This window comes from Mobula hypostoma, chromosome 5, assembly GCF_963921235.1.
Source record: "Mobula hypostoma chromosome 5, sMobHyp1.1, whole genome shotgun sequence".
In the NCBI taxonomy this organism is placed as follows: Eukaryota; Metazoa; Chordata; class Chondrichthyes; order Myliobatiformes; family Myliobatidae; genus Mobula; species Mobula hypostoma.
This window is the reverse complement of record NC_086101.1, coordinates 115,508,943-115,535,162: the sequence shown is the minus strand read 5'-3', so window position 1 is coordinate 115,535,162 and position 26,220 is coordinate 115,508,943. Positions and strand designations below refer to the sequence as shown.

The following is a 26,220-nucleotide window of genomic DNA, read 5'->3' as shown; positions in this document are numbered from 1 at the left end:
AACCCTACACCCCTCCCTATCTCTGTAACCCCCTCCAGACCCTCCACCCCTCCCTATCTCTGTAACCCCCTCCAACCCTACACCCCTCCCTATCTCTGTAACCCCTTCCAGACCCTCCACCCCTCCCTATCTCTGTAACCCCCTCCAGATCCGACACCCCTCCCTATCTCTGTAACCCCCTCCAGACCCTACACCCCTCCCTATCTCTGTAACCCCCTCCAGACCCTACACCCCTCCCTATCTCTGTAACCCCCTCCAGACCCTCCACCCCTCCCTATCTCTGTAACCCCCTCCAGACCCTCCACCCCTCCCTATCTCTGTAACCCCCTCCAGACCCTCCACCCCTCCCTATCTCTGTAACCCCCTCCAACCCTACACCCCTCCCTATCTCTGTAACCCCCTCCAGACCCTCCACCCCTCCCTATCTCTGTAACCCCCTCCAACCCTACACCCCTCCCTATCTCTGTAACCCCCTCCAGACCCTCCACCCCTCCCTATCTCTGTAACCCCCTCCAGATCCGACACCCCTCCCTATCTCTGTAACCCCCTCCAGACCCTACACCCCTCCCTATCTCTGTAACCCAATCCAGACCCTCCACCCCTCCCTATCTCTGTAACCCCCTCCAACCCTACACCCCTCCCTATCTCTGTAACCCCCTCCAGACCCTCCACCCCTCCCTATCTCTGTAACCCCCTCCAACCCTACACCCCTCCCTATCTCTGTAACCCCCTCCAGACCCTCCACCCCTCCCTATCTCTGTAACCCCCTCCAGACCCTCCACCCCTCCCTATCTCTGTAACTCCCTCCAACCCTACAGCCCTCCCTCTCTCTGTAACCCCCTCCAGACCCTACACCCCTCCCTATCTCTATAACCCCCTCCAACCCTACACCCGTCCTTATCTTTACTTTACTTTATACTTTATTGTCGCCAAACAATTGGTACTAGAACATACAATCATCACAGCGATATTTGAATCTGCGCTTCACACTCCCTGGATTACAAATATTAAATACTAAAAGTATTAAAAATAGTTAAAATTATAAATCATAAATAGAAAATAGAAAAATGGGAAGTAAGGTAGTGCAAAAAAAACGAGAGGCAGGTCCGGATATTTGGCGGGTATGGCCCAGATCCGGGTCAGGATCCATTCAGCAGGCTTATCACAGTTGGAAAGAAGCTGTTCCCAAATCTGGCCGTATGAGTCTTCAAGCTCCTGAGCCTTCTCCCGGAGGGAAGAGGGACAAAAAGTCTGTTGGGTGGGTGGGTTGTGTCCTTGATTATCCTGGCAGCACTGCTCTGACAGCGTGCGGTGTAAAGTGAGTCCAAGGACAGAAGATTGGTTTGTGTCATGTGCTGCGCCATGTTCACGATCTTCTGCAGCTTCTTTCGGTCTTGGACAGGACAACTTCCATACCAGGTTGTGATGCACCCTAGAAGAATGCTTTCTACGGTGCATCTATAAAAATTAGTGAGGGTTTTGGGGGACAGGCCAAATTTCTTTAGTTTTCTGAGGAAGTAAAGGCGCTGGTGGGCCTTCTTGGCAGTGAACTCTGCTTGGTTGGACCAAGTCAGGTCATTTGTGATATTGACCCCGAGGAGCTTAAAGCTTTTGACCTGTTCCACTTGTGCACCACCGATGTAACTTGGGTTGTGCGGTCCGCTACCCCTTCTGTAACCTCCTCCAGACCCTACACCCCTTCTTATCTCAGTCACACCCTCCAACCCTACACCCCTCCCCATCTCTGTAACCCCATCCCTGCCTATCTCATTGGCCCTTTCTGGCCTCTACTTCCTCTAAACCCCTCCAAATCCCCATATCCCGAAGGTCTGACAGCTCTGAGTTTAATGTGTCCCCCTCATCTCTGATCCCAACTGGAGACCTCCTTCCCTGAATCGCTCCACCGCTCGCTGCCCCCATAGGTGGCTGCTTCAGAACTCCATCTGATTCCAGATTTACTCTGCACGCGTTTCAGACAGAATTGCTCGCTCGAGGGAATTTCCGTTGTGGAGATTCACAGTGACAGCTGTTGGCCCGGGACCGGGAGGAACTGGAGAGACACAGTGTTGATGCACATTACTCCTGAGTAGGTTTTTGGGTTGTTCCAGGTTCCTCAGCGCTGGTTACTGTTTCCTCGAGCACCAGGAACAGAACAGGTTTCTCTAGTTCACCAGGGTCTGTCAGATTGTGCAGAGCTGACGTTGTCACTGAGTGCTGTAGTCAAGGGATTAGCACACCCCGAGTCCGCCTGTACCTCTTGGGCCAGAGGAAAGGACTCTCGACACACTGGCCAGCTCCCTTCTCCCGCATCAAGGTCGAAGTTGAGTTTATTGTGATATGCACAAGTTTGTTTGAGCAGGTGCAATGAAAAGCTTTCTTACAGCAGCATCACAGGCACGTTGCTTCAAGTAGGCAGGAATCTCTGAGAAAAATGTATTTCAGAGTTCAAAGTACATTTATTATCAGAGCAGGTATACCATATTCAATGTTGAGATTTGTCTCCTTACAGGCAGCCACAAAGAAACCCAATAGAAGCCATTTAAAAAAAAAGCCCGTCATATGCAGGGAAAAAAAACATTGTGTAAGCAATTAACATTTAAACTGAAGTTCATGGAGGTGAGTTCACAGCCGCCATCACTCCAGCTGATGCAGGAGCCTGTTGGTTGCAGGCCACAGCCTCAGCTCAGTGCAGAGACGAGTAGACTTCGCCAAGCAGCGAGCTGAACACTGGTCCATCCCTCACCTCTGGCCCTGACGCCCTGACCTTTTCAATCCAGCCCAGCACTTAAATCGGCAGAATCTCGGATCGTACCTTGCATCTTGCACGGCACAACCTCAGCAGCGACACCTACCGGAGCAAAAGGGCAGGGCAGCTCTATTTTGTGGGGTCACATTCCGCTAATCACATTAGCATGTGCAGGATTAGGACAGATCTAACTGCCACCCATCATTATGAGATAATTAAATCTTATTGTAATGACGTACTTCCAGACACCCATAAAACCCTTTGCTGCAGTCGAAGGACAGCGGTGACTACATCAAGTCCATTTAGGAGGGCGCCAACCACATCATCAACAATAATCAACATCCTTTGGTGTTGGTGCTTCGTATCTTCTATCCAGCATTAGGGTAAAAAAATGGTCAGCCTAATTATGCCTTGTGGAAAGAGAAGGGGGACATTATGGTCAAGAGATGACGCCAATCGTCATCAGGAAGCAGCAAGGAGAGGGAGAGAACAAGAATTGGATGAGGCCAGGGCCACACGACTCCAGGATCAAAGAGTCAAGACGAAAAAAGATGAGAGAAGAACAGACAGAGGAGGAGAGGCATGCACGTCTCCAGGATCAGAGACAAACAACAAACAGCAGAAGAGCTGAAGAGACGGGGGATGAAAGGGCTGCACGTCTCCAGAATGACAAAAACAGGCACAGAAGGAGGAGAGAGGAAGAGACAAAAGAACTGAGAAATGCACGTCCCCAGGCTCAGAGACAAAGAACAAGCAGCAGAAGAGACAGGGGATGAAAGGGCTGCACATCTCCAGAATGACAACGAGAGGCACGAGGGTGGAAGATAATCCAGAAATGATGCCATCAAAAGTGTCCTTCGTTAAATGAGGAGGAGCTATATTTGCTTTGCTACGCGTTGTTCTTCTTTAGTAAACTGAGGTTTTCTACTTCAGTTTCCAAAGCAAAGTGATACCAATAGCATTCAGGAAAATTTAATGTTCATTCTGGTCACATCAGAATGCACTACCCTTCTCTCAAAGGGTGCCCCAATGGGTCACCCCGTTGTCTAGTAATCTTATAATTCTCATCAGACCAAGGAGCTGATCATTGACTTCAGGGGGAGGAAATGAGTTCTAGGAGCCAGTCCTCATCGGGGGATCAGATGTGAAGAGAGTCAGCAACTTTAAACTCCTTGGTGTTACCAGTTTGAAGGATCTGACCTGGGCCTAGCATGTGAGTGCCATTATAAGACCATACAGTAAGCTATAGGAGAAAAGTAGGCCATTTGGCCCATTGAGTCTGCTCTGCCATTTCATCATGGCTGATCCATTTTCTTTCTCAGCCCCAGTCTCCTGCCTTCTCCTTGTATCCCTTCATGCCCTGACTAACCCAAGAATCTATCAACCTCTGCCTTAAATATATGTAAAGACTTGGCCTCCACAGCTGCCTGTGGTAATGAATTCCACAGATTCACCACTCCCTCGCTAAAGAAATTCCTCCTCACTTCCTTTCTAAAAGGACACTCCTCTATTCTGAGGCTGTGTCGTCTAGTTCTAGATTTCCCCCACCATAGGAAACATCCTTTTCACATCCACTTTGTCAAGACCTTTCACCATTCAATAGGTTTCAATTAGGTCATCCCTCCTCATCCCTCTTCTGAATTCTAGTGAGTATAGGCAATGATAGGAAATCATGACGGTCCTCCTTAGAAGTTCGCGAAGATTCAGCATGACGTCTAAAACTTTGACAAAGATCTCCATGCATCGCATAATGGTTTGAGTAACACATACAAAATGGATGAAGAGTCGTGATGAGGGGTCTCGGCATGAAACGTCAACTCTTTATTCCTCTCTGTAGACGCTGTCTCACCTGCTGAGTTCCCCCACCATTTTGTTTCTGTGTGTGTGTGTTGCTCTGGACTTCCAGCATCTGCAGAATCTCGTGTGTTGGTGTAATCTGATCTTTATGAACAGTAGGCAAGACAATCTTCTCACTGTATCTCAGTACATGTGATGATAATAATAAACCGATACCAATCCTATTAAACGGGAAAGCGGCAGGAGGAGGCAGCTGCCCTGCTCAACAGTCCTGAAGTAAGATCCAACTAGGACCGGGTCCAAGAAGGACATTATTTATCATTGAATTAGGAAATGCTGAAGAAGGGTGCTCACCACCACCTGGAGGCAAGCAGGATGAGTATCCTGTGACACCCTTCTCAACAATTCTCGCCTCCTCCCCTTCAGTCACCCTCAGGACATTGACGTCGCTGGGAAGGCCATCTCCAGGTCTCACCCGGACTGATTGCCTCCCTGGGTGTTAACATAGCCTGGTAAAAATACACACTCAGGGCAACAAATACTTTATCGGGTCTTTAATACCTTGATCTGTTTCGGATGTTTTAATGCATAAAGAGGATATAAAAATAAAACCAACAAAATGCATTTTATTCCTGCTGTTATAACCTCATCTTAATTTTGGCCCACACACTTGTGTATCAACTAGTTACGTATGCAGTATGAAAATAAATCAAACCAAATATACAAAACCGATATGGTAGTGGCAATTCTAAAAAACAATACAAACAACATTAGAATCCCACCAACCTTGCACCTTGTACACAGCAACAAAAACATAAATAAATACATCTCATCTTTATTAAGAGGTATACTCACTTTGGCGCACACGTTTAAATCTGCTCCTCATCTTTTTTTCTCTCCAGTCCTGCTGAAGGGTCTCAGCCCGAAACGTCGACTGGACTCTTTGCCATAGATGCTGCCTGGCCCGCTGAGTTCCTCCAGCGTTTTGTGTGTGTAGATTGTCTTGCACACTGTTCATATAGATCAAACCATTACACAGCGCATTGAGGTAGAACAAGGTAAAACAATAACAGAACAAAAGTTTTGAATAATAAGAGATTTAAAGGGGACCTGAGGGGCAACTTTTTCACAGAGGTTAGTGGGTACATGGAATGAGCTGCCAGAGGAGGTGGCACAGGTGAATACAATTATAATATCGCTGGACAACCAAGATTTTCCTTCCTGAGTACTTTTGGGTGCATCTTATGGATTTTGGGCTTCTGAGAAGACCATAAGATATAGGAGCAGAATTAGGCCATTTGGCCCTTTGAGTCTGTTCCGTCATTTCATCATGGTTAATCCAATTTTCCTCTCAACCCCAATCTCCTGCCTTCTCCCCGTATCCCTTCATGCCCTGATCAATCATGAGTCTATCATGAAGACTAGGCCTCCACAGCTGCATGTGGCAACAAATTCAACAAAATCACCACTCTCTGGCTAAAGAATTTCCTCTTCTTCTCTGTTCTAAAAGGGTGGCTCTCTATTCTGAGGCTGTGTCCTCTGGTCTTATTCTCTCCCATCACAGGAAACATCCTCTCCACATCCACTCTATCAAGGCTTCCACCATTCGATCGATTTCAATGAGGTCACCCCTTCATTCTTCTGAATTCCAGCAAATACAAGCCCAAAACCATCAAACGCTCTTCAAATGACAAGCCATTCAATCCTGGAATCATTTTCATGAACCTCCTTCTGAACCCTCTCCAGTTTTAGCACAGCCTTTCTAAGATGAAGGGCCCAAACATGCTCACTATACTCTGAGTGAGGCCTCACCAGTGCCTTATAAAGCCTCAGCATCCTTGCTTCTATATTCTAGTCCTGTGGAAATGAATGCTAACATAGCATTTGCCTTCCTCATTACAGACTCAACCCACAAACTAATCTTTAGGGATACCTGCACAAGGACTCCCAACTCCCTTTGTACCTCAGTTTTTTTGTATTTTCTCTCCTATTAGAAAATAGTTAACTCTTTCATTTCTTTTAACAAAGTGCATGGTCAGGTTGAGCTTTTTTAGAGACAGGGATCTGGGGGACTGGCTGGAGTCTTAAGTCTCCACTCTGGGTTTGAAGGATTTTAAGATGGATGTGGGTTATTTGTGGACCAGGCCAGAAGTCGAACCCCAGATGTGCAAATCTCGATGAATCTGATCGGGTAGTTGAAGGCCCAATATCTGTCTGAGCCCAAATCTGAGTTCTGAGTTCACTGGAGCCCCAGGAAGGCAGTCTATTTTGGGGTTAGAGGACTGTGCCACATATCACATGCAGCTGTGGAGGCCAAGTCTTCATGATAGACTCATGATTGATCAGGGCATGAAGGGATACGGGGAGAAGGCAGGAGACTGGTTACGTGCGTGAATGAGAGGGAGGAATGGGGCTTGCTTCTTATTTATTTATTTATTGAGATACAATGTGGAATAGGCCCTCCAGCCTTACAAGCTGTGCCACTCTGCAATCCCCCCATTTAATCCTACAATTTACAATGACCAATTAACCCACCAATGTTTAGTTCTTTGGACTGTGGGAGGAAACCCATGCGGTCATGGGAAGAAGGCACAGACAGGCAGCAGTGGGAATTGAACCTGGGTTGCCAGGTAAACCATTGTGCTAACCACTACACTACCGTGCCGCTGTTGTTGCTTGTTGTATTCAGTTTTGCTGTGTTCCGAGCAACATGGGCATGCTATGTTGTTGTTGGAATGTGTGGGTTGCCCCCCACAAACCCTCGACTGTGCTGTTTATTAACGTAAATGATGCCTTTCTCTTTATGTTTTGATGTGGTGGTTGTTCCATCTTGTCTGGCGGTGACAGGAGACCTGTGCGGGAGAGTTTTTAAAGTGGAAAAGCTGTTGTACTGGGGCAGTTCCACTCTCTCGACCTCACAGGTCTGGGTGTAGTGGTAAGAACAAGCGTCACAAACTGGGGTCTTCCTTGGTTTCAGTGGATGACCGTGACGTCTCTGTGCCTTGTCGTGCCCTTCGCTCTCCACAGAGCGTTGTAGAACCACCTTCCTGTCCATTGGATCTCACTGTAGATCCCATCCACCCAGCCTACCGGAGCTGACTTCGCCTGCTAGGACAGGCAAGTTCCTATCTCACTGGGGTATGAGGCCAAAGGTGGCCCATTGTCTCTGATCTGCCATTTCATTATGGCTAATCCATTTCCCTCTCAGCCCCAATCTCCTGCCTTCTCCCCGTATCCCTTCATGCCTTAACCAATCAAGGATCTATCCACCTCTGCCTTAAATATATCCGAAGACTTGGCCTCCACTGTGCCTGTGGGAATGAATTCCACAGATTCATCTCTCCCTGGCTAAAGAAATTTCTCCTCATCTCCGTTGAGGAGATGAGGCCTGTCGACTACCCTCACCTGGTTTAGCCCCCCACCCCCCTGCCCCAGTCAAAGCGGTGTACCGGGGAGTGGCCGCTGTCGAAAGCAAACAGCTACTTGGAGCCACAGGTGAGAGCTGAGTGTCCGCTGGGGACCAGAGGTGAGTGAGCTTCCCAGGAACGGACAGGTCAAGCCCCTTCACCAGAGGTGCTACCCCTCCCTGGACACATGACACTAAAACTCAGCCTTGAATTAGTGTTCCGAACTGGAGGGTTCTGTCCTTGCTGCTTCTGGGACTGTTCTCATTTCATTGTGGAATCTGTAGGAATCAGTCTGCAGATAATTAATTCTGACCCAAGGACCCTAAACCACAGCACGAGGCTGCTGTTACAACCAACAAAGGGAACAATGGAGTCTTGTGTGATTAAGGCACTGTGCAGTCAATGGTTCAATTGTTCAGTTTAACATCAGGGAACGCATACAGTTGGAAATAAGTCGGAAAATGCGTAGCTCGGGTGGCTGATGGTTGGGTGTTGTTCTCTGATCTCGGCAATCCATTTGTAAACATTTCATCACTCTACGAGGAGACATCACAGTGCGCTGTTCACCTGTGGTGCATCCTCCGAATGTTTGCCCCTCATATACTTATCAATTGATCATCATCATGGAAACCCCACTGTGATGTAAAGAGGGGTCTTGTTGCTGATTGGCAAACTCTGGGTGTTGTGGTCTGGAATTTTGCCCACATAAATGGGATTGAGGTCTATAGAATTTTTTTGTGGAAAACCACGCCTCTAGGAATTCCCTTGCTTGTGCCATGACTTTCACTGATACTCAGTCAAATTTGTGTCCCTCTCTATCTTCATGGCTAGAGACCAGGGAGAGTTGTCCATGGCGCTCATGATGCACGTGGATCGGTTTCGCCCAGTTTGGCCGATGTAAGGTCAAAGAGCAACTCAACCCAATGTGTACAACCTGAAATCCTTACTCTTCACAGGCATCCACAAAACAGAAAGATAACCCAAAGAATGAATGTCAAAGTGTTAGCACCCCAAAGCCCCTCTCCCCCTTTCATGCATAAGCAGCAGCAAAGCATCAACCCCCCCCCACTTGGTCCAGCAAAAACATCAACCCCCACCACCCACCATGCTAGCAATAGACCACGATCTAGAGTCCTTCAAAAACTACTGTCCATCCCAACACTTCAGCATCTCAGACAGGCTCTCCCTCGCGCTCACTGACGAGGGGGAGAGAGAGATATTGCTCCTGCCGCAGTGAGAGGGGAGACCAACAGCTCGCTGTTTTGATGTTACAATCTGCAGCATCACTCACTTGGGTTCCGCCAACTCGAGGGCCAGCAGACTCTCTCTCACCATCGAGAGAGAGGGGCCTCCTTTTTGACACAGTGTATGCTGCTGTCTCAATGTTTCATTCTCCAGTGCCACTTCAGTCGGGCAGAGATCAGCGGACGTTTTTCCATTCTGCAGTCATCGAGTCCTTCAGATCTGCAGGAAGAGTTTTGATTCTGTGGAACTTTTCCGCTAGGACCCACAGGGGCGGTTGTAGCATAACCAGTTTGTACGCAGCACACTCCTGAAGAGCTGGGAAGTTGAAGGACATACAGGGCTGCAGAAGGGGGGATCTGATCGGAGAGGACAGAAGAGCATGGAAGAAAGGGAAGGGGTGGAGCTCCAGAGGGAGGTGATGGGCAGGTAAGGAGAGAAGGTGAGAGAGTGAAACAAGAATGGAGAATGGAAACAAGGATGGGGAATGGTGAAGGGGGGGTGTGGGGGGAAGCAATTACCGAAAGTTAGAGAAGTCAATGTTCATGCCATTAGGTTGGAGGCTACCCAGACGGAATATAAGGTGTTGTTCCTCCAACCTGAGTGTGTCCTTACTGTGGCAGTAGAGGAGGCCGTGGACTGACATGTTGGAATGGGACTAGGAAGTAGAGTTGAAATGGGTGGCCACTGGGAAATCCTGCTTTTTGTTGCGGATGGAGTGAAGGTGCTCGATGAAGTGGTCTCCCAATCAAAAAGAACAAATCATGCAAACGCCAAAACTGAGCAAGAAACACAGAATGTGAAACATTAAACCACAGAGTCATTGAAACAGTCTAGGGATGTTCAATTTAGTTCCATTCAGTTCAATTTAGCGCCGTGTCGTTTGTTGACTACAGATCGCAGAGCCAGTCTGCCCTGATTAAGATCGCACAAAATGGAGCAGCCAGAAACCAGAAACACATCATAACATGAACTACAGAGTCCAGTCCACAAACTCTGCTGATTAAACCTCACCCAAAACCCAAGACTCTGGCACCATCCTCCAACAGCAATGAGAGTGTGAGTGTGTGTGTGTGTGTGTGTGTGTGTGTGTGTGTGTGTGTGTGTGTGTGTGAGAGAGAGAGAGAAAACGAACAATCAAACACAAGCACCTTCATCTGTCAGCAGTGAACAATGGGGAGGGAGACAGAGACCGGTCAAATACCTGGAGTATTGTGTTCAGTTTTGGTCCCCTAATCTGAGGAAAGACATCCTTGCCATAGAGGGAGTACAAAGAAGGTTCACCAGATTGATTCCTGGCATGGCAGGACTTTCATATGATGAAAGACTGGATCGACTAGGCTTATACTCGTTGGAATTTAGAAGATTGAGGGGGGATCTGATTGAAACGTATAAAATCCTAAAGGGATTGGACAGGCTAGATGCAGGAAGATTGTTCCCGATGTTGGGGAAGTCCAGAACGAGGGGTCACAGTTTGAGGATAAAGGGGAAGCCTTTTAGGACCGAGATTAGGAAAAACTTCTTCACACAGAGAGTGGTGAATCTGTGGAATTCTCTGCCACAGGAAACAGTTGAGGCCAGTTCATTGGCTATATTTAAGAGGAAGTTAGATATGGCCCTTGTGGCTAAAGGGATCAGGGGTATGCAGGGAAGGCTGGTACAGGGTTCTGAGTTGGATGATGAGCCATGATCATACTGAATGGCGGTCCAGGCTCGAAGGGCCGAATGGCCTATTCCTGCACCTATTTTCTATGTTTCTAAATGCAGGCACCTTCCTCCAGGAGGAACGAGGGAGAGACCCGTCAAATGCAGGCAGACCGCGCTGAGCAGTCTCTGAGAATGTGGGGAGAATGAAATGGGGTCACTGCATGGCGGTTAGCACAACACTTTACTCTGACCCAGGTTCAATTCCCACCGCTACCTGTAAGGAGTTTGTATGCTCCCCCTGTGACCGTGTGAGTTTGCTCCGGGTTCCTCCCACAATCCAAAGATGTTCTGGTCAGTAGGTTGACTGGTGATTGTAAATTGTCCTGTGAGGGTTAAATTGGGGGATTGCTTGGCAGCAAAGCTCGAAGGTCCTTGAGGGTCTATTCCGCGCTCTAGCTCAGTAAATAAATAAACAAACAAATGGGCTGGCAAAGTTTCTGTGCTCTATGTGATCTAACAGCAGTGAGAGTGAATACCTGGATAATGAATAAGGATTTTCCAGGGACCCAGGCTGACTCCTCAATAGCAGCTGCAGAATATCGTCGCCTTCAACGATAACTGAAATTCAAAGTAAATTTCATTATCAAAGTACACACGTGTAATCATATACAACCTGAGATTTATTTTCTTGCGGGTATTCTCAACAAATCTGCAGGACAGTAACTATAATAGAATCAATGAAAGAGCGTCCAACTAGGGCGATCAACCAGGGTGCAGGAGGCAGCAAACTGTGCAAAATCAACTATAAATAAATAGCAAAAAATATCGAGAGCATGAGATGAAGGAAGTGAGTCCATAGGTTGTGGGAACAGTTCAATGATGAGCAGGCGAGATTGAGTGAAGTTACCCCTCTGGTTCAAGAGCCTGATAGTTGAGGAGTAGTAACTGTTCCTGAACTTGGAGATGTGAGTCCCAATGACAGCAGCGAGAAAAGAGCATGGCCTGGGTGGTGGGGGTCCCTGATGATGGATGCTGCTTTCCTACAACAGTGTTTCATGTGGATGTGCTCAGGGGTGGGACAGCTTCACCCGTGATGGACTGGACTTAATCCACTTCCTTTTGGAGGATTTTCCAATGCGGGAAAAAAGAGTGAGAGAGAGAGGGATGGGGAGAGAGAGAGAGTGGGAGAGGCTAGGGGAAGAGAGGCTAGGAGAGATACAGTGAGACAGAGTGAGAGAGACGCGGGCAGAGAGAGACAGAGTGGGAGAGACGCGGGCAGAGAGAGACAGAGTGGGAGAGACGCGGGCAGAGAGAGACAGAGTGGGAGAGACGCGGGCAGAGTGAGAGAGGCGTGGGCAGAGAGAGACAGTGGGAGAGACGCGGGCAGAGAGAGACAGAGTGAGAGAGACGCGGGCAGAGGGAGATAGTGAGACAGAGTGAGAGAGATACGGGCAGAGGGAGACAGAGTGGGAGAGACGCGGGCAGAGAGAGAGAGATGCGGGCAGAGAGAGAGACAGAGTGGGAGAGACGCGGGCAGAGTGAGAGAGGCGCGGGCAGAGAGAGACAGAATGGGAGAGACGCGGGCAGAGAGAGAGAGATGCGGGCAGAGAGAGACAGAGTGGGAGAGATGCGAGCAGAGTGAGAGAGGCGCGGGCAGAGAGAGACAGAGTGGGAGAGACGCGGGCAGAGAGAGAGAGATGCGGGCAGAGAGAGACAGAGTGGGAGAGACGCGGGCAGAGAGAGAGATGCGAGCAGAGAGAGACAGAGTGGGAGAGACGCGGGCAGAGTGAGAGATGCGAGCAGAGAGAGACAGAGTGGGAGAGATGCGGGCAGAGTGAGAGAGGCGCGGGCAGAGAGAGACAGAGTGGGAGAGACGCGGGCAGAGAGAGAGAGATGCGGGCAGAGAGAGACAGAGTGGGAGAGACGCGGGCAGAGGGAGACAGAGTGAGAGAGACGCGGGCAGAGGGAGATAGTGAGACAGTGAGAGAGACGCGGGCAGAGAGAGACAGAGTGAGAGAGATACGGGCAGAGAGAGACAGATTGAGAGGAATGGGAAGAGTGAGATGCAGAGGGAGAACTGGGAAGAGAGATGCAGCAAGAGAGTTGGGGAACAGGTGAGGGATGAAGGCCGAGAGAGTGGGTGATGGTGAAGGTAGGGTTGTGTTACTGATTGGGCGGGGGGCAGTCAGACAGGCAGGAGTAGTGGGAGTGGGGGAGTGGCAGGTTGCACTCTGCACTGGGTCAATGCTGAGAGATAGGCTCCTTTAACTGGTTATTGTGACTGCCTGGTGCCTCTGCTGCTGACGTGCTGAGTGGTGACTACTCAGCGCTCTCTGTGCCCGCTGTGTGTGGGCATGGTGATCACATTACCCTGCCACGTCTGTGGAACCCACTGTCTCTAGGAAGTGCTGACTGTCCCTGGCAGAATCGGCCCTTTGTTCCTCACGTCAGCTGCTGTCAGCAGTAACAAACAGGCCGGCATTCCTACCTACGCTCGATCATCGCCAGTCACATTCCTTGCACGCCTGTTGTTTCAGCTTAAAGGTCACGGATCACCTTGGGTGACAGCTGCAGCCAGATCCTCAAAGCAGAAGAGCAAAGTAAATCTGGTTTAATAAAAGCTTTAACTGGTCAGACTGCACCTGGAGTATTGTGAACAGCTAAGAAAAGACATTGGAGAGGGTCCAGAGGAGGTTCCCAAAAACGATCCCAGGAAGGGAGGGGAGCGGAGGGAGGGAGGCAACGTCAACTCAGACCATGAGAGGCCTGCGCTGGGCATTTTCACGCATTACAAGTCTGTGTGGGGCGCCACTCCTCGCACAAGGACAAGGACACAAACACGCTGCCACAGCTGAGGCTCGAACTAGCGACCTTCAGATCACTAGACGAATGCCTTAACCTCTTGGCCACGTGCCTTTGATGGCTTTGGTGCTGTACTCACTGGAGTTTAGAAGAATGGGGGGGACCTCATTGAAACCTATTGGATGTTGAAAGGCCTCGATAGAGTGGATGCGGAGAGGATGTTTCCTAGAGTGGGGGAGTCTAGGACCAGAGCACGCGGCCTCAGCATAGAGGGACATTCATTTAGAACAGAGATGTGGAAAAATTTCTGTAGCGAGAGGATGGCAAATCTGTGGAGTCCAGGTGACTGGGTATATTTAAAGCAGAGGTTGATAGATTCTTGATTAGTCAGGGTGTCAAAGGTTACAGGAAGGTAGGAGAATGGGGCTGAGAGGATGATGGATCAGCCATGATGGAATAGCAGACCAGACGCGATGGGCCGAATGGTGTAATTCTGCTCCTGAGTCTTGTGGTCTAATCAGTAACTACGGATGTTTACTGAAGACTTCTTGAGCTTTCCATTTTATTTCAGTGAAGCTGCTCGAACAGAGTAACGCTAATCACAGTCAGGATCTGAGCACGGTCTTGTATGACGTGAAAACAGTGGTTTTGCATGGCATTGCTCAGAACTGTTTGATCCGATGTTCTGACCCAGCCGCAGGAAACAAAACACCAGCTCTAAGGCTTTCAGTCTTTGAAGCTGCAGCCTCATATCAGTTATTTCATTCAGTTTTGTTTATTTATTTATTGAGATACAGGGCGGAACAGGCCTTCTGGCCCTCTGAGCCATGCTGCCTCCTGATGTCCTGATTTTATTCTAGCCTGTTCACAGGACAATTTACAATGACCAATTAACCGGTACGCCTTTGGACTGTGGGAGAAAACTGGAGGAAACCCACGCGGTCACGGGGAGAACGTACAAACTTCTTACAGTCAGCGGTGGGAACTGAACCCGGCACGGGTACTGTAAAGCGTTGTGCTAACCACCACACTACCGTGCTGGCCCGATAGTGAGGATTCCTTGGCATTGATCAGGAAGTTCCTGTATAACAACAGACAGAGACAAGACGTCAAACCAGCCCTTCCTTTCACTTCAAAGAAACTTCCAGCTCTCACGTAGTCCCAGATCCCCAGATTCTCCATCTGGAGAGATTCAGCAAAGCTCCTTTGATGTTTGTATCCAAAGCTCAGCGAATACAAAGCTGTTGGGCTCCAAAGGTTTGCGAGGTGCAGAGGAGCAGAGCAGTGATTTAGTGGGGGGGGGGGGAGAGGGGGTTGAGTTCTGCTGAGACAAGGCTAGAGTAACCGCAATTCACCAGACAAAAGGCAAAGTGCAAACACCATGTGTTTTCATATATTGAATGGTTCTTTTCCCAGTGCAAGTATATATTTCTACAGTCCCTCTCTCACTCATTCTCCCCCTTTCTCCTTCTCTCCCTCCCCTCCTCCTCTCCCCCCTCCTCCTCTTCCCCCTCCTCCCCCTCCTCCTCTTCCCCCTCCTCCCCCTCCTCCTCTCCCCCTCCTCCCCCCCTCCTCCCCCTCCCTCTTCCTCTCCTCCCCCCTTCCTCTCCACTTCCCCCTCACCCACCCTCTCTCACCCCCATCTTTCTCTCTTCCAATTTGAGCACCAAACTCTCCCTCTTCACTTTCTCTACTTCCTCCCACCTTCTGCTGGGCCGACACTCATTGATAATCACCGATCCATGGGAGCTTGCTGTGCATAGATTGCTGCCTTGACTTCCCTCATAGCAACAGTGACCTCGCTATATCTTTGTCTCTGATTGGCTCCGATCCTCTCGCGTGTCCCCCTCACCAAAGTTGCGTGGTTATAAGGGTTGCCTGTCCATAGCACTGAGAGGTGAAGTGAGGGTTCACTCAAACCTCAGATGGACATTGGGGCCTGCATCTCACTCTCACCTGGTACCAACCTTGAGACCTCTGTGGTACAGTCTCATCGATTATTTCTCTGCTCATAAAGCAGATGAAAAGGAAGTTGCAAAGATGTTTGTCGAGTTTTATCCTGAGCAGTAGGGTGGCGGAGGTGTCTCTGATGTAAAGTTCAAAGTAAATCTATTATCAAAGTACCTGTGTCACCATGTACAACCCTGAGATTCATTTTCCTGTGGGCATACCCAATAAGTCCATAACAGAGTAATGGTTAATAGAACCAATGAAAGACAGCACCAACTGGGTGTTGAACCAGAATGCAACAGGCAACAAGCCGTACAAATGTAAAAAGAAATAAATAATAATGATAAATAAGCAATAATTTTCAAGAACATGAGATGAAGAGTCCTTGAAAGTGGGTCCATTGGTTGTGGGAACATTTCAATGATGGGGCAAGTGAAGTTATCCCCTTTGGTTGAGGGGTAGTAACTGTTCCTGAACCTGGTGGTGAGAGTCCTGAGGCTCTTGTACCTTCTTCCTGATGGCAGCAGAGAGAAAAGAGCATGTACTGGGCGGTGGGGATCTCTGATGATGGATGCTGCTTTCCTACGACAGTGTTTCATGTAGATGTGCTCGATGGTTAGGAGGACCTTACCCGTGATGGACCCGGCCGTATCCATGACTTTTTGAAGGATTTTCTGTTCAAGAGCATTGGTGTTTCCATACGAGGCTGTGATGCAGCCAGTCAATATACTCTCCACCACACTTCTATAGAAGTCTGTAAAAGTTTTAGATGTCATGCCAAATCTTCACAAGCTCCGAAGGAAGTAAAAGTGCTGCTGTGCTTTCTTTGTAATTGCAGTTATGTGCTGGGACCAGGACAGGAGCTCTGAAATAATACACTAGGAATTTAAAGTTGCTGGCACTCTCCATCTCTGATCCCCTGATGAAGACTGGCTCAGGGACCTCTGGTTTCCTCCTCCTGAGCTCCTTGGTCTTGCTGACGTTGAGTAAGAGGTTGTTGTTGTGGCACGACTCAGCCAGATTTCCAATCCCCCTCCTATGTGCTGAATCATCAGGATTATTGGTGTGAAGCTGCCCTCAATCCAGGATTTATATGCATCTAGAGTCAGGAAGCAAGCAAGCAACATCATTGTAGACCCATCACACCCTGGACATCACCCGTTCCAACTCCTTCCTTCTGGTAGGTGCTGTAGATCACTGTATGCCAGGACAAATAGGTACAAGAACAGTTTCTTTCCATATGCCATCAGTCTTATGAACACTTGAATTTTAGTCTATTATAAACCAAGTCCACCTGTACATACACAGGTATACCTCATTGTATATAGTTCACAATTATTTGCACTATTGTTTTGTTTGCTTTTTGATTCTGTACAGCGAGAGCTCAGAGAAACCGGCAAGAGATTCCCTGTATGTGTCCACATACTTGGCGATAATAAAGGATTCTGATTCTGATCACTACCTTAGATTCAGCCTATGACAGTGGTGTCATCAGCAAATGTAAAATATGGCATTGGAGCTGTGCTTAGCTACACAGTCATAAGTGTAAAGCGAGTTGGGCAGGGGGCAAGGACACAGCCTGTGCTGATGGAGATTATAGAGGAGATGTTGTTACCAATCTGAACTGACTGGGGTCTGCATGTGAGGAAATAAAGGAACCAATTGCAGTTGAAATTGAATACAAAGGCAAGGACATGATGCTCAGGGTTTCTAAAGCACTGATCAGACTGCAGTCGGGGAGGATTGTGAGCAGTAATGGCTCAGCTGAGAGCTGGTAACCTTTCCAAAATGGGAGAGTTTTGTCACCACACTACAGGCTGTTACCTGACCTCTGTGCGTGGTTCTGACTGACACCTCCCAGACACCAATTCTGCTCAGCCCCTTCTCAACCCACACCCAATAAATATCAGTCTGGACTCACAAACCCCACAGAGGTGAGATATCTCCCCATGTCCAAGTGTGTTCTCAAAGCTGAGTGAACCTCTGCACAAAAAGCAGAGCTGTAGTTGGGTACAATCAATGGGACAGTGTAGATGGAGCTTCACTCTGTGTCTGACCCTGGGAGTGTGTGATGGGACAGTGTAGAGGAAGCTTCACTCTGTGTCTGACCCTGGGAGTGTGTGATGGGACAGTGTAGAGGGAGCTTCACTCTGTGTCTGACCCTGGGGGTGTGTGATGGGACAGTGTAGAGGGAGCTTCACTCTGTGTCTGACCCTGGGAGTGTGTGATGGGACAGTGTAGAGGGAGCTTCACTCTGTGTCTGACCCTGGGGGTGTGTGATGGGACAGTGTAGAGGGAGCTTCACTCTGTGTCTGACCCTGGGGGTGTGTGATGGGACAGTGTAGAGGGAGCTTCACTCTGTGTCTGACCCTGGGGGTGTGTGATGGGACAGTGTAGAGGGAGCTTCACTCTGTGTCTGACCCTGGGGGTGTGTGATGGGACAGTGTAGAGGGAGCTTCACTCTGTGTCTGACCCTGGGGGTGTGTGATGGGACAGTGTAGAGGGAGCTTCACTCTGTGTCTGACCCTGGGGGTGTGTGATGGGACAGTGCAGAGGGAGCTTCACTCTGTGTCTGACCTTGGGGGTGTGTGATGGGACAGTGCAGAGGGAGCTTCACTCTGTGTCTACCCTGGGGGTGTGTGATGGGACAGTGTAGAGGGAGCTTCACTCTGTGTCTGACCCTGGGAGTGTGTGATGGGACAGTGTAGAGGGAGCTTCACTCTGTGTCTGACCTTGGGGGTGTGTGATGGGACAGTGCAGAGGGAGCTTCACTCTGTGTCTACCCTGGGGGTGTGTGATGGGACAGTGCAGAGGGAGCTTCACTCTGTGTCTGTCCCTGGGAGTGTGTGATGGGACAGTGTAGAGGGAGCTTCACTCTGTGTCTGACCCTGGGAGTGTGTGATGGGACAATGTAGAGGGAGCTTCACTCTGTGTCTGACCCTGGGAGTGTGTGATGGGACGGTGTAGAGGGAGCTTCACTCTGTGTCTAACCCTGGGAGTGTGTGATGGGACAGTGTGGAGGGAGCTTCACTCTGTGTCTGACTCTGGGAGTGTGTGATGGGACAGTGTAGAGGGAACTTCATTCTGTGTCTGACCCTGGGAGTGTGTGATGGGACAATGTAGAGGGAGCTTCACTCTGTGTCTGACCCTGGGAGTGTGTGATGGGACAATGTAGAGGGAGCTTCACTCTGTGTCTGACTCTGGGAGTGTGTGATGGGACAGTGTTGAGGGGGCGTTACTCCTCATTGAAATGGTGCTGGGGATTCTGTGGTGGGGATACCCATTCTTTGGATCACCAGTGAACCTGAATCCCTCGCAGACTGATATCGGTTTGGGTAAACACATTCTGAGGTGTGACTCAAAGCTTTGGTGTATTCCTGCTGTGTGAGTGTACAAGTTAGAGCAGGGAATGTGCTGTCCCTCCCATTGACATGACGGAAACATGGCCCAGGGATTTCAAACTGCACCTAGTACATCCAGTTACACCAGGTGACGGCTATAACCACTCCTCATGCACACGCACGCGCACTCACAGACTCACTCACACAGGCGCACTCACAGTCATACACAAACAGGTGGACACGTAGACACCAACACTCACAGACACTCATGCTTGTTTGCCCTCCCCCCCTCCCCCCTCCCCCCTCCCCCCTCCCCCTCCCCCTCTCTCCCCCCTCCCCCTCTCTCCCCCTCTCCCCCCTCTCCCCCCTCCCCCTCTCCCCCCTCTCCCCCCTCCCCCTCTCCCCCCTCTCACCCCTCCCCCCTCTCTCCCCTCCCCCCTCTCACCCCTCCCCCCCTCCCCCCTCCCCCCCCCCCCCCTCCCCCTCTCCCTCCCCCTCTCCCCCTCTCCCTCTCTCTCCCTCTCTCCCCCTCTCTCCCCCTCTCTCCCCCTCTCCCCCTCTCTCCCCCTCTCTCCCCCTCTCTCCCCTCTCTCCCCTCTCTCCCCTCTCTCCCCTCTCTCCCCTCTCTCCCCTCTCTCCCCTCTCTCCCCTCTCTCCCCTCTCTCCCCTCTCTCCCCTCTCTCCCCTCTCTCTCCCCTCTCCCCCCCTCTCCCCCCCTCTCCTCCTCTCCCCCCGCCCCTCCCCTTCCATCTGTTTTCTGTTATTGTGAATAGTCTTTAACCAACAGGAGATTACTACCCTGCCCCTAAGTATAGAATGGCTGATGATAGTGGAACCCTGGGGGACACCACTGGCCTGCGGCAGACACTGCAGTGGAGGACGAGGGCAAACCCTCTGGCTTCTGTCCTTTGGAAGTGAATGGCAGCCGAGCTGAGATCATGAATGGGTTTGGGCTGGGCTGGGCAGGAGTGAAGGGAGAGGCTGTTAGTTTTGACTCTGGATGAATGCAGATGTGCTTCTGGGAATCTTTCCACTGCAAGTTGAGGCAGGAGTAGCAGTAGGCCACTTGGCCCCTCATACCTTTCCGTCATTCACCACAACCACAGTCTTCTGTGCCAGTTCCCCATCACCCTCAGTTCCTCCATCTCCCAAAGGCTCACCTTCACTTTAAATACCTTCAGTGACTGGGATGGAGAATTCCAGGGATTTGCCACACTCCGCGATAAGAGGGTCCGACACACCTGGATGCTTAGTTTCCAACCTGTAATCCTGTAATTCTGTTCATTGGAAACATCTCCACATCAACCCTATCACATCCCTTCAGAGTCTGAGATGCTCCATTCTTCTAAACTCCAGAGAAAATCCAGAACATTAAAAAGGTACAGCACAGGAACAGGCTACTCCACCCGCAATAAACCAGCTAAAAAGCAAATCAAAAACACCAAACACTGATCCCCCCTACCTACACATTGTCCATATCCCTCCATCTTCCTCACATCCACATGCCTGATCCAACATCTCTTAAAAGCCTCTAATATATTAGTCTCTACCACCGTACCAGACAGAGCTTTCTGGGCATCCACCACTCTCTGAGTAAAAAAAACTTACCCCCTTTGAACCTGCCCTCTCTCAGCTTCAATGCATGCCCTCTGGTATTAGACATTTCAATCCTGGGAAACAGACAATCCCTGACCACTCTCTCTCTGTCTCTCAGAATCTCGTAAATCTCTATCAGATCGCCCCTCAGCCTCTGACACTCCAGAGAAAACAACCCAAGTTTATCCAGCCTCGTGTGATAGCAGATGTTTTCTAAACCAGGCAGGATTCTGGTAAACCTCTTCTGCACCCTCTCCAAAGCCTCAACGTCTGTCCTACAGTGGGGCGACCAGAACTGTATTCAGTACTCCAGATGTGGCCTAACCAGAGTTTTATAAAGTTGCAACATAGCCTCCTGACTTCTCAGCTCAATGCCTTTACTAATAAAAGCAAGCATTCCATAAGCCTTCTGAACCACTTTATCCACCTGTGTTGCCACTTTCAAGGAGCTATGAACTTGGATCCAAAAATCTGCTCAGTAATACTGTTAATGGTCCTGTCCTTAACAGTGTACTGTCTCCTTGCATTTGCCCTGCCAAGGTGCAACACCACATCTATCTGGGTTAAACTCCATCTGTCATTTCTCTGCCCACATATGCAACTGATCTATATCATGCTGTATTCTTTGCCAGTCTTCTATACTATCCACAACTCCACCAATCTTGGTATCATCTGCAAACTTACTAACCCACTCTTCTATATTTTCATCTAGGTGATTCATATACATCACACAAAAAAAACAGAAACATCCTGTTTAACCAACATCCCTCCCCTCATAGTGAACCTTTTCTGGACTCTTTCCAATGGCTGTGTATCATTTCCTTTAACAAAAGAATCACAACGTGCGCAGAGTCCTACCACTGTCTTGTTACTGCAGCAATACTTGCTGATTTCCAAATGCCAACCCCCTCGCCACAAAGGCTAATGGAGACACTTGCCTATAGTTAGCACTCTGAACAGATGAGGGATCTCAAGATGTTTCGTGTCTTCAATATTGATCAGCCAGAAGATTACAGGCTTGTTTATTTAGTGATGGACGTTTTAAGCAAATAAGTCTCAGGGTGATATATATAATATTAATAAATTTTGGATGGTGTAAAGCACTCCTTCCCTCCGCTGGACTGCAGGTCACCCTTGGGCAATTTCCACTTCACTGGCTCCTCACTGAACTTGGTCCCTGAGAAACCCAGCTACTCAGCACCATGTCTTCCGCACACTTACCATGCGCAGATCTCACTGAGGATTTTGGTATCTGATTCAGAAGAGGAAAGAGGACAAGTTCCACAGGATCAGGCAGGGAAGCTCTGTCGGTGGGCTGGCAGGGGAATTATAGGCTGAATGGCCTTGCCAGATAGACGGTCAGAATCCCTTTCTGAGGGTGAAAGATGTAAGGGAGGTGTGTGGGACACTTATATTGGACGTTGAAGATATCACATCTAATGTACTGTACACAGTATATATCTCCTTATGTAAGGAAGACGTTAATGCATTAGGGGAGGTTTATTAGACTGATAGTGAAAAGCAAATTGCTGGAGGAGCTGTGGAGGGAAATAGACCATTGAGATTTCAGATCAAGGCTTTATCAGAATCCCTTCCCCAGGGTAGAAATATCAAATACTGGAGGGCATGCATTTAATGCGGGAGGGGGAGGGGGAGGAAGTTCAGAGATGTGTTGGACAAGATGTTTTTTAACTCGGGGGTGGGTGCTTAGAATGGGGTAGCAGTGCAGATGCAATGTTGGAAGTCATGAGGGGTGGATTTACAAGAGAACGGAGTCATGTGGATCATGTGCAGGCAGGAGAGTTTTAGCTTGATTCAACATTGTGTTCAGCGGAGACATTGTGGGCCAAAAGGCCTGTTTCTGCACTGGATGTTCTGTATTACGTTGGGAGATGCATCACTGCTGGCGAGGGCACCAGTCCTCATCGGCGGATCAGAAGTGGAGAGAGTGAGCAATTTCAAGTTCCTAGGTGTCAATATCTCCGAGGATCTAATCTGGACCCAACGTGTTGATGCAGCTACAAAGAAGTCACTACAGCGGCTATTTTTCATTTGGAGTTTGAGACAATTTGGTATGATACCAGAAACACCAGAAATTTTCTACAGATGTACCATGGAGAGCATTCACTGTCTGGTATGGGTGGTTGGGGTGGGGTGGGGGTGGGGGGCTACTATCCAGGATCGAAGATGCAGAGAGTTGTGATTTCAGTCAGCTCCATCATGGGCACTGGCATCCGTAGTATCCAGGACATCTTCAAGGAGCGATGCCTCAAAAAGATGGCATCCATCATTAATGACCCCCATCACCCAGGTCGTGCCCTCTTCTCATTGCGATCATCAGGGAGGAGGTACAGGAGCCTGAAGACACGCACTCAATGAATCAGGAACAGCTTCCTCCCCTCTGCCATCTGATTGCTGAACGGACATTGAACCCATGAACACTACCTCACTACTTTTTAATTTTTGTTTTTGCACTACTTCTTTAATTGAACTGATTCTGATTTCTGTGCTTTCTCCATTGTTCTAGCTCGTCCTGTCTGGCTGGGCACGATGTCTCCGGATGAGGGCACCGAGTGGCTCCTGCAGCTGCTAAAGGAGGTACAACTGGAACAGTTCTACCTGAGGATCCGTGACGACCTCAATGTTACCCGTCTCTCGCACTTTGACTTTGTCAAGACTGTCGACCTGGAACGAATTGGGATGGGGCGGCCAGGTATGCTGTTTGTGGGGGCAGGGATGCGCGATCTACCTTACCCCACAGTTCCCTCTCTCTGTGGGTATCTGCCCTGCTCCTCATGTCTCTCCATCTCCCTCTGTCTATCCTCTGCATTTAGACCACTCTGTTACCTTTCTCTCCTCCCATTCTTTCACAACCCCTCTCATTCTTTCATGCTCTTACTGTCTAATTCTTTCACTCTCTTTTCAGTCCTTTCACTCTTTCTTTTGCTCACTTTCTTTCATGCTCTCTCTCTTTCATTCTTTGTTTCTTACTCTTATTCTTTCTCCTTCCTTCTTTCTCTTTGTCATCCTTCTCTTCCTCTGTTTCCCTCTCTTTTTCTTTCTTCACCATTAAGATATTCAGATGACTCTTTCCCAATGGGATATGTGCTTAGATTACGCATTCCCAATAGGATAAATGCCAAGGTTACTCTTCCCTGTAGGATGTACACAAAGATTACTCTTCCCCAATAGGAGATACACTAAGATTACCCTGCTTAGTATAATATAAATGAAGATTACTCTTCCCCAATAGGATATAAACAAAGATTATTCTTTCCCAATAGGGTACAAACTAAGATTATTGTTCCCAATAGGGTACATGCTGAGATTACCCTTCCCCAATAGGATATAAACAAAGATTACTCTTCCCCAATAGGGTACAAACTAAAATTACTCTTCCCCAATAGGGTATATGCTGAGAGTACTTCTTCAATAGGGTACATGCTAAGATTATTCTTCCCCAATAGTGTACACGCTTGGATTACTCTTCCCTAATAGAGTACACGATAGGATTACTCTTTCCCAATAGGGTACATGCTAATATTACTCTTCATTAATACGGTACACACTAGGCTTACTCTACCCCATTAGGGTACATGCTGAGATTACTCTTCCCCAATCGGGTACATACTAAGTTTACACTTCCCCAATAGGATATGTACGATGATTTCTCATCCTATTAGAAAATGGGCTGACATCGCTCTTGCCTCACAACGTGCATGCTGAGATTTATTTTCCCCAAACAGGATTTACAATAAGAAAATTCTTGTGGTAGAAATAGAGAGAGTACAGAAGAGATTCATCATGGTGATGCCTGGAATGTAGGGCTGTAGTTAAAAAGATTGGGTAGATATATCTCATGGGAATGTGGAGGCTAAAAGGTGACCATACAGAGGACTGTAACATGATGATCATGATACAGAGGTTTATAAAATTATGAGGGTCACAGGTAGTCAGAATCTTTTTCTTAGGGCTGGAATTAGGAGGCACAGGTTCAATGTTACAATTATTTTCAAAGTACGTATGCAGTATCCATCCCTGAGATTCATCTTCCCCACAGACAGCCACAAAACAAAGAAAACCATGGAACCCGTTTCAAGAAAAAGATCAAACCCCCCCACCCCCACACGCAAAAAAAACCTCACGCAAACAGCGACAAAAAAGCAAGCAAAAACACAGAATATGAAACTGAAAATCGTAAGAGTCCATATTCAGTTCAACTCTGTGTTCGTAATCTGTGGGCTACCCCGACTCAAAATCACCCAATGTTGATAGTGAGAGGGGAGAAATTTATAGGTAATGTGAGGGGATAAGTTTTTCACGCTTACAGAGAAGTGCACGTGTGCAAAGGTCCAATGAAAAACTTACTTGCAGCAGTATCACCAGCACGAAGCATCAGAGACACAACATTCACGGGGAAATCACAAATTAAATATAAACTATATAATATTATACAATTAAAAATCTAATTTAGTGCAACATCCTCATAGTATTGATATGTTTAGCTAGTGATTGGGTTGTGCGTGTCGGTTCAAAAACAGAATGGTTGAAGGAATGTCACCGTTCCTGAACCTGGTGATGTGGGACTTCAGGCTTCAGTACTCTGTGTTCGAGGTAGCTGTGAGAAGATGGCATGGTCAGGATAGTGAAGATCTTCAATGATGCATGTTGCCTTCTAGAGGCAGAACCAATGGTGGGGAGAGAAAGGCCCGTGAAGGACTGGGCTGAGTCCATCACAAAGGCACCACGGTCAGCATCAGCAAGGTGGGCCAAAGTGTCTGTGTTGTGCAATTCTATGATTTTCCCTGAAAGTTTAGCACCAAGTCCCTCTCCCCTCTGACACCCTTCCTGCCCATCATTTCAACTCACAAATTAGAGGTCTGAGACTTTGCTTTGTGAGTTCGTCAGCCTAGGTCCCCAGATACTTTTGCACATTTCTGTAGATGGACGTGGAGAGAATTCTGACACAGATGGGCACAGAACCTCCAAAGCACAGGACTGCAGAAGGCTACAGAGGGATGTAGACTCAGTCAGCTCCATCACAGACACAATCCTCCTCGCCATCGAGAGGTGGTGTCACAAGAAGGTGGCATTTACCATTCGGGACCCGTGTCTCTTCTCAATACTACCATCAAGGAAGAGGTGCAAGAGCCTAACGACTCGCACTCAATGATCCAGAAACAGCTTCTTCCCCTCTGCCATCAGGTTTCCGAACACTATCTTCTTATTCCTTTCTTTGGTAATTTATAATAATGTAAATTATATCAAAGTTCAAAGTAGATGTTATTATCAAAGTACATATTTGTCACCATATACAACCCTGAGATTCATTTTCCTGTGGGCATACTCAGTAAATCTATAGAATAATAACTAAAAATAAATAAATCTATAGAATAATAACTATAACAGAATCAAAGAAAAGCCGCACGACTAGGGCGTTCACCCAGAGTGCAGAAGACAACAAACTGTGCAAATACAAAAGAAAAAATAATAATAATAAATAAGCAATAAATATCGAGAACGTGAGATGAAGAGGCCTTGAAAGTGAGTCTGTTGGTTGTGGGAACATTTCAGTGATGGGGCAAATGAAGTTGAGTTCATCCTAATGAAGGGTCTCAGCCCGAAGTATTGATTTTTAATTCCCATCCATAAACGTTGCCTGACCTGTTGAGCTCTCTCGGCATATTGCTCT

At 48.4% G+C, this 26,220-nt stretch overlaps 1 protein-coding gene across 5 annotated transcripts in view; it reads left to right on the top strand.

The window, feature by feature from the left end:
• Positions 1 to 26,220, top strand: part of LOC134346948 (activated CDC42 kinase 1-like) — a 77,690-nt gene that overhangs the window by 18,923 nt on the left and 32,547 nt on the right. For 4 of the 5 annotated variants that reach the window (XM_063048842.1, XM_063048838.1, XM_063048839.1 and 1 more), the window contains one exon: positions 23,056 to 23,241. In XM_063048842.1, the coding sequence (XP_062904912.1) occupies positions 23,079 to 23,241 (163 nt within the window). In that variant the 5' untranslated portion in view covers positions 23,056 to 23,078. Of the gene's footprint in view, positions 1 to 16,589; positions 16,772 to 23,055; positions 23,242 to 26,220 lie in introns of those variants that run through there. The other variant, XM_063048841.1, reaches the window with a different exon arrangement.